The sequence below is a fragment of the Myotis lucifugus genome, unplaced genomic scaffold (assembly GCF_000147115.1).
Source record: "Myotis lucifugus unplaced genomic scaffold, Myoluc2.0 scaffold_76, whole genome shotgun sequence".
Taxonomy (NCBI): Eukaryota; Metazoa; Chordata; class Mammalia; order Chiroptera; family Vespertilionidae; genus Myotis; species Myotis lucifugus.
In genome coordinates, this window is record NW_005871124.1 from 120,337 (window position 1) to 129,761 (window position 9,425).

The window sequence follows — 9,425 nt, forward strand, 5'->3', positions numbered from 1 at the left end:
GGCTTCATCCTTAGTGTGGGGCGTGCAGGAGGCAGCCAATCAATGATTTTCTCGTATCATTGATGTTTCTATCTCTTTCCTCCTCTCCCTCTATGAAACCAATAATAAAAATATATTTTAAAAAAAGAATTGAAATTAATTTCCTGCTGGACAAAATAAGGCAAAAATCAAACTGTTGACCTAAATTTGCAAGCTAATAGGTTGAATATTTCATTAATTTGAATCTCTGGGTAGTAAAATCTCACTAAATCAAGTTTTATAAATTGTGATGTGTTAGGCCCAGAAAGAGGTCATAATTTTTTTTGCTAAAGAAATTATTTAAAAAGCACAAATTAAAAATTAATATATAGAAATACTATAATAAATTTCTTTTTATTTACCAAAGTAAGCCTGATAGGGCTTCTAATAAAAAGAGTATGTGAACCTTAATCAATAAAGAAAAAAAGAGTATGTGAAGTATAAAATATATTATCAATTAAAAAGGAAATCTTTCTTTATCTGTTTGTTCTAGGTCCTATTCTTTAGAAAGTCATAATTCTTTCATGAGCCCTGAGAGAGACAGAGGCCCATGGGCCAGAAATGATTCCTAAACGTATATGCCTTTTTTCCCCCAGAGCAAAAAAGCAGTACAGAAGAGGCAGAGCCCAAAGTCTAAGACAAGAGGAAGGAAAAACATAGAAAAGCTGTCTGCTCGCAAGTCAAAATCAGTCAACATTCACTGAGCTTCCACTACTGTATTAGAACAGCTCTCCCATATAGAAAAAAATGCTGTTATTCACCTTGTCTCTGTCAGTAAAATAAAGATAAACCTAATGATTAATACTAAATTTTTATAATTTAGCAAGATGCTCTTGCACTTCAATTACTTTTAATGACTGTTAGCTTAACAATGTGTAAATGGCACTAAAAATATAAATGAAATGTTTTCTATAGCCTTCTTCAATTTGTATTTCTCCAATTTATTCTTCTAATCCTCAAACTCCTCATACTTTCACCCCAGTGGTCCATAAAACTAGGAAAAGCAAGTGATTTTAGGGGAGACCTTTATCTCTCCACAGCTGTGATAACCAGAATATTCCTTCCTCTTGTTATTCACTTGTTATTCATTAAAGGTCTGTTTTTATCAATCATGCACAGTTTCTGACTAATTTTCAAATGTTTAATCTTATTTTTATGCTAACCAATTCCTTGATAAATTAAAGCCCATTCCAAACATTGGAAAAGCCATTAAATATTTTCACCAAAACCACACAAAAGATGTCAATATAATTCTGTAAGGTCAGCACAGTTACTCATCCAAAGCAATAGCAAAGCAATACTCAAGTAAAGCCAGAGAGCCACGCTGATAAACAGTAGGCTCTTCCAATGCTTAAGAACTACAACAATACTCTTTTGCCTTTATGACAAGAAATAATGGCTATTCTGACTTGTTAAGTGACTGCAAAGAGCAAATTTCAGCATTGGAATTCGGTCAATCTTGTTGCATCACAGAAAATACATACCAACAGAACAAGCCCAAATTAAGGCGATCTACATTATATTCCTGTCTTTTCAATTCTAAAGTAAGTGAATGCTTACCTTTCTTGTGTTCTTTCCAGAAACCTTTCAAAGAAAAAAAAATTTAAACTGTTCTTACCCACCATAATAAAAATAACTCTGTATATTATACCTTTTGTTTTTGAATTGGTGATAATTTTAAAGACTTTTCATTGGAATTTAGGCTCATCATATGTGTCTGAAATAAATAAAAAATAAATGTTCTAAAAACAATGAAGACTATATATATATAATTATATATTTATACATTCTACTATATAAATAATACAAAACAGCTCAGATAGTAATAAAATAAACCCACAATTGCATAATACTTATAATGTGAGGATTGAAATGAATTTTATTGCATGTAACCTATACCTCAATAAACCTGATTTAAAAATAGCAAAAGGAAACCAAAACAAAAAGCATTCTATGCATATAACAGAACAGTATAGGAAATACATATATACGTACAAATACCTTAAGAAATTCAAACTTATATCTAGATACATAAATAAGAAAACCATTACCATATTTAACACATCAGTAGTTTCTCCAAGGCTTTTTGAATCCACTGATGAGCTGTCTATATCCTTCACTTTGGTCATTTTATCTTGAAAATAATCTGAATGATTAAAAGATAAAAGAGAAAAACAGATTTCAAAGGAAAAGTGAAAGACAGCTGGATAATAAACAAAATTATTCTGTAATATAAAGTGCAGATGTAATTTTATGGAAGGTCCTTTAACCACGTGTTAAGGGAATTGAACAGAATTCATTCCAGTGACAATTGGTTTTAAAATTTCTTTTTGCAAATTTGAAGATTTTGACACTGATAAGATAACAAATTCTGCATCCATATGAACAGGAAAACACTATTCCTTTGGGATCAATACTACCCAGATATCAAGCACTGTGGAAGTGAGTCCGCAAAAAGGGACCCAATGACCCACATCCTCCTGGTATGCATAACTCAGTGTGGTATCTTTACACATTTTATGAGATTGATCTGTATGGCCAGTAAAATAAAGCTGACATAATTGTGATGTTGTGTCTTGGTCCCACATGTTCTTTCTTTCTTGGATCACTTGTTCTGGGAGAAGCCATGTTGTGAACATCCCTAGGGAGAAGCTCATGTGCTGAGGAAGTGAAGCCCCCTGACTATGGCCATCTGAGTGAGCACGGAAAAGTATTTGCCAGGCCCAATCCAGCCTTCAGATGACTGACAGCTTGTCTACAACTGCATGAAATGCCCTGAGCCAGAACTACTCAGCTAGACTGCTCCTGGATTCCTAATCCTCAGAAACTGTGTGGGATAATAAATGTTTGTTGTTTTAACCCTATAAGTTTCAGAGTTATTTGTTATGTAGCAACAGATAACTAGTACAAGCACCTAGAAACTTTCATGGAAAACTGCAAGGTTATCTATATATATAAAAGCCTAAGTGACCTTTACAACCGGTCAACTGAACGGCTGGTTGACTGGTTGCTATGATTTGCACTGACCACCAAGGGGCAGATGTTCAACACAGGAGCTGCCCCCTGGTGGTCAGTGTGCTCCCATAGCCAACCTCCCACAGTTGGCCAACCTCCCTCGGCCCCTCCCCCTGGCCTGTCCTGCCCCTAATTGGCCCCCCACCTTGATCGGAGGCAGGGCCAGCTGGCCAATTACCCATGGCCCCTCCTCCCAGCCCGCCCAGCCGATCGGTCCCCATTGGGGGGGCTGGCCAGACCCTACCCATGCACGAATTCGTGCACCAGGCCTCTAGTTAGTATATAAAGATGCTCTACTATTTCCCACTGACCTCACATTTCCCTCTAGCTGCCAGTTGATTCCTCTGCTCCTCTTCCTCACCAAAATATGCAAAAGTGTCCACTGCTCTGTCCCCATGGCCTCGAACAGTACCTGACCCGTAGCAAGGACTCACGAATGAATGAATAGATGAATGAATGGAGTTCTTAGAGGATCAAAAGAGAAAATACAGTGGGGCCTTGACTTACGAGTGTCCCGACTAACGAGTTTTTCGAGATACGAGCCGTGTCTCTCGGCCGATTTTTTGCTTTGAGTTGCGAGCTAAAATTCGGGTCACGAGCCAGCTTCAGATACCCCACCGCTAGTTGGCGCAGAGAACATCACAGTGAACGCCACAACATCAGCCCAGCATCACGTGTCTCACTCATTCACTTTAAGATTTGACATACGAGTAATTTGAGTTACGAGCTCCATCACGAAACGAATTAAACTCGTAAGTCAAGGCCCCACTGTAGTTTAATCTCTTGATGTTAAATCCATGATCTCATCTAATCTCCATGATGTTAAATCCATGGGCTATTCCTTTGAGCTCTTTTTTCTTGGCCCTTGCATAGTACTTTGAATTCACGACCCTACTCTATCCTAATTTCCCTCCTCCTACCCAGCTGGCTGAGCAGGCTGAGGAAGGCTTCTTTGCTAGCTATTCCTCCTGAACCCTTCTTCTAAATGCTAGATATCCTCAGGGCTAAATCCTGGGCTTTCTTCTCTTCCTATTCTAATCTCTATTAAGTGATTTCATCAACTTTCATGGGTTGTAAATACCATCTCTATGTTGATGGTTTCCAAATTTATAGCTCTAGTCCAGACCTTCATTCTGAATTTTAGGCTTTTTCAATTGCCTGCTTGATATTTTTGCTAGGATGTCTCACAGGTATCTCAAGCTCAATTTTATTTCCCCCCCCTCAAACTTATCAACCAAGTTCAGGGTTGTCTAGGAATCATCCTTGATTCTTCCCTTTCCTTCACATCTATATGTAATCCATTAACAAGTTTAGCAATTTCAGTTGGTGTACATCAAAAATTTACTTCCAATCTGCCCCCTTCTCTTCATCTCCACTGCAAACACCTTGGTCCACACATCATTATCTCTTACAAAAAGCTGCTACGTGTTCTTCTTATCTCTAGTCTGGGTCTCCCTACAATACACACAGAGGCAAGTCATCATCTTAAGATTAAGTTGGATTGGAGCACCTGACTGTACTGTTTAAAATCCTCTAATGACCTTCAATTGAACTTAAAAAATGGCTACCATCAATAAATCAATAAACGACAAGTGCAGGTGAGGATGTGGAGAAAAGGGAACCCTAGTACACTGTTGGTGGGGATACAGACTGGTACAGCCACTATAGAGAACAATTTCAAAAATTAAAAATGTAACTGCCATTTGACCCAGTGATCCCACTTCTAGGAATATATCCTAAGAATCCCGAAACACCAATCAGAAAGAATATATGCACCCCTATGGTCATAGCAGCACAATTTATAATAGCTAAGATCTGGAAACAGCCCAAATGCCCATCAGTAAATGAGTGGATAAAAAAGCTGTGGTGCATTTACACCATGGAACACTATGCAGCTGTAAAAAAGAAGGATCTCTTACCCTTTGAGATACCATGGAGGGACATGGATATTATTATGTTAAGTGAAATAAGCCAGGCAGAGAAAGAGAAATATCAAATGATCTCATTTATATGTGGAATCTAGTGAACAAAATAAATGGTGAACTAAATATATCCAGAGGCATGAAAACATGGAACAGACTGATGAATCTTGGAGGGAAAGGGGGGAAGAGGGACAGGAAGAGATTAATCAAAGAACTTATATGCATACTAGTGGCCTGGTGCATGGATTCATGCACATTGAAAGGAAATTAATTAGAAGAAATATTTTAATGTGGCTATTCCCCTTTTTCTAATAGTAGAAGTATCAACCAAATTCATGATTGACAATGACAGATCAAAACACACGTGTGCGACTGGCACCAGAGAGGGCTTTATATATATCATGCATGCGCAAGTCAATGCTCATTTTTAAACTAGAGGCCCAGTGCACGGATTCATGCACTGGTGGGTTCCCTCAGCCTGGCCTGTGGGGATTGGGCCGAAACCGGCTCTCCAACATCCCCCGAGGGGTCCTGGATTGCGAGAGGGCATAGGCCAGGCCGAGGGTCCCCATCAGTGCATGATTGGGGCCGAGGAGGGACCACGAGAGGCCTCTAGGGTGTGTCCGGCCTGTCTTGTCCAGTCCCGATCAGGGCCGATCAGGGCCGGCTAGCTGGGGAGGGACTGCCGGAGGTTGGCCAGCCAGGGAGGAGCTGTGGGAGGGCTCCAGGGCGTGTCCAGCCCATCTCGCCCAGTCCCAATCGGCCAGACCCCAGCAGCAAGCTAACCTACCGGTTGAAGCATCTGCCCCCTGGTGGTCAGTGTATGTCATAGTGACTGATTGAACAGTTGGACATTTAGCATATTAGGCTTTTATTATATAGGATTTTATTATATACTAGAGGCCCGGTGCACGAATTCATGCACAGGTTGGGTCCGGCCTGCCCTCCCCGATTGGCCCGATCAAGCTGGGCCGGCCAGGGGAAGGGGCCTTGGGTGGTTGGCCAACAGGCCCTGCCCCCTGGTTGAACTCCCAGTTGAGGGGACAATTTGCATATTAGCCTTTTATTAGTGTAGGATTATATAGTGCAGACTGATGCACATTGAAAGGAAATTAATTAGAAGGTGGCCAGCGGAGCAGGACTGGGCAAGACGGGCTGAACACACCCTGAAGCCAACCTCCCATGGTCTCTCCCTGACTGGCCGCATCTGGGGCGGCGCCAGGGCTTGAAGGGCATCTGTATAGTGAGCGGGTTCCCTCTGGCCAGTGGGATCCCTTGGCCTGGCCTGCGAGGATCAGGCCGAAACTGGCTCTCCGACATCCCCCGAGTGTCCTGGATTGTAAGAGGGTGGTTCTCAGGTGACGCACCTCAGAATCAGGCTCCCTCCTCTCTGGTTCTGGGGTACATCACCCAAGAACCACCACTGCCAAGTCACTGCAGCTAGGCAGCTCCTGTGTTCAGTGTCTGCCCCCTGGTGGTCAGTGCATCCCATAGCTACCAGTCGGAGTGTCTGCCCCCTGTTGGTCATTGTGCATCATAGCTACCAATCGGACAGTCGGATGGTTGCTTAGTCTTTTATATATATAGATATGCATAGCCCAGGGACAGACAATAGTATGGTGAAGGCTTGGGGAGGGGGGCAGGAGTGGGGTGGATGTGGGTCAATGGGGGTACAAGGACAGGACATCTATAATACTTTCAACAATAAAGACAAATTTAACAACATGGACACATGTTGTTTTCTTTCCTTTGGACAAGAAAACAACAACAACAAAAAAACAACAACAGTCAAGTAAAATTGGCTTGTCATGGCCTATAAAACTATGAATAATTTGTCACTGTGTCTTTCTTCAAAATCATCTTGCCCTGCCTTTTAACCTCACTTTCTAGCCCCAATGGTTGTCTTTCCTTTTCTTAAAATGGCCTCCAAATATTTATGTATGTTATTTTCTTTGCCTTGGATACATATACCCTCTCTTTTTGTATCCAACATATTATGTGACTTTTTCTTAGTTTATTTGCAGACTTCAGTGTTTATAATAGAGGAAAGGTGATCATGGAAGACCTTGTTGAGAAGATGACAATTAAGATAAAACATAAAGGATAAGAAAGATAAAGTCACATAATATGTTGGATACAACTTTCAAAATACTTTTCACTAAGACAGCTTTAGCAAACAGTCACAAAAAGATAAGGATATTTTTTTCTTTTGATCTAGCTACAAATTCTCTATATCTTCACATTCAAATCTTGAAATGGGAAACAATTTCCCCAAACCATAAACTTCTTTTCCTTGTACATACTGTTGTCAGAATCTACTTTTCCTATGTACAGGACTGAAGAGTGCCAGTGATTTTTTATTGCAAAAGAAAACATTCAAAAATTCTGGGTGAAATGCCGGAAACCAGATCATTATCAAGGTCCTAGTTGTAGATAATATCTCATTATCATGGCCCACAATTCTCACCTGAATTCTTGACCTTTTATTACCTGAACTTTTTGTCTAGGTTCCTGATCCCTAAGATACAGTGGGGCCTTGACTTACGAGTGTCCCGACTAATGAGTTTTTCGAGATACGAGCCGTCTCTCGGCCGATTTTTTGCTTTGAGTTGCGAGCTAAAATTCGGGTTTCAAGCCAGCTTCAGATACCCCACTGCTAGTTGGCGCAGCGAACGTCACAGTGAACGCCACAACTTCAGCCCAGCATCATGTGTCTCACTCGTTCACTTTAAGCGGTTAGCTCTTAGTTGAAGCATCAGTGTTGTGCTCGTATTTGTGCTTGCAGTTATTTTGCAAAACTTCGTTTTTTGGGTGTCTGGGACGGATTAATGGCATTTCAATTCATTGTAATGGTGAAAATTGATTTGACATATGAGTAATTTGAGTTACAAGCTCCTTCACGGAACGAATTAAACTCGTAAGTCAAGGCTCCACTGTACTAAAAATTATCTCTGCCATAGTCCTTAATCCCAAATATCTTCTTCATTAGAAACCTACTAATTACTCTGATCTCCTGGTCTTGGCTTCTTGTCCTGCCTCTATCATCCAAGCACATGCCCTGAAGTAAGATATACATACTTGTAAGATACACAAATGTCTGTAAACAAAATTATTTAGAAGAGGTATGTAATAGCTAAAGAGCTGGGATTACAATCTATATTTAACAGGTAGTGAGGTGGAGGTATTAATAATAACCATGAATATATTTACTAAGGGGTTTCTAGACTAAATGCTAAGTATTTTATACGCCTTACACTTAACTGTCACAATCACTCTCTAAAATAGGTATTATTAAACTCATTTCAAAGATAGGGAAATTGAGGCTTATAAGTCAAGCCTCAATTTATTAACAAGTCACATAGTTAATAAATATCAGAGCTATCATCCAGCCCCAGATCAATTTAACTCCTACACCAAAGCTCTTAACCACTATGCTATACTACCTAAATGCAGAACTTCACACAGGTCCAGAGGACCTGCATTCAAACCCATTCACTTCATTTATAAGCTGATCTTGGACAAGTCACTCAATCTCTTCAAGCCTTTCTTTTTTTAATCTATAAAAATAAAGAATATAACTCCTATCTAATTCACAGAGTTGCTTCAGGGTTTAAAGGAGACAATGTAAGCTGAAGTACTATACATGCCAAACACTGCTTGCTATTTGATTTGAGTTCAAATGAGTGATGTCAGTCTTTAGGAAGAAAACAGTTTAATTGAAGAAAACATCTTAAGGTAAACATGAAAACAACAGGAATAAAAGCTACATTTTTTTCTCAGAGCAGGTAGAGTATCGAATATTACCTGGTTCCATGGGCTTTATGGAGTCCTCCTTTTCAGTCATTTTCTCTGGCAGATTATTTGTAAATATGCAGAAAGGAACTGAACTTGGGGAAAAACAAATAGATGACCCAAGAGTCCCTTTAATTGGAGGTAGCGCTTGCATCATTTGAAGAGAATCTGGGGATTTCTCCTTTTTTTAAAAAAAACAAATAAACTGTTAGATGTTTTATACATTTCATACAGATATCAAATACCCTGTGGTTGATAAAAATACTTGAGAGAGAATTCAAAGTTGACCAACATCCCACACCATCCTATATAATAAAGAGGTAATATGCAAATTAACCCTCACGTCCTCACAAGATGGCTGCCTACGACCAGGCTGACAGGGGGGTTAGTGAGGGATCATCAAATGACTGAACAGCAGGTTGCGTGGGGCAACCAGGCCAGCAGGGGGGCCGTGAGGGGCGACCAGGCCAGTATGGGGGAAAGGTGGGGGCAACCAGGCCAGCAGGGGGGCAGTTGGGGGCAATTAGGCTGGCAGGGGGGCAGTGAGGGGCGACTAGGCCGGTGAGGGGGCAGTAAGGGGTGACCAGGCAGGCGGGGGGGGAGGCAGTTAGAAGTGACCAGGCAAGCAGGGAGGGGGCAGTTGGGGGTGACCTGGCCAGCAAGGGGGACAGTTAGAGG

General features: G+C 40.7%; 1 protein-coding gene across 1 annotated transcript in view; it reads right to left on the bottom strand.

The window, feature by feature from the left end:
* RPGR (retinitis pigmentosa GTPase regulator) overlaps positions 1-9,425 on the bottom strand; it is a 53,178-nt gene that overhangs the window by 19,299 nt on the left and 24,454 nt on the right. The window contains exons 11-13 of the mRNA XM_014457414.2: positions 8,760-8,928; positions 2,070-2,164; positions 1,670-1,735 (exon numbers count right to left, since the gene is read on the bottom strand). Of these exons, the coding sequence (XP_014312900.1) occupies positions 1,670-1,735; positions 2,070-2,164; positions 8,760-8,928 (330 nt within the window). The remainder of the gene's footprint in view (positions 1-1,669; positions 1,736-2,069; positions 2,165-8,759; positions 8,929-9,425) is intronic.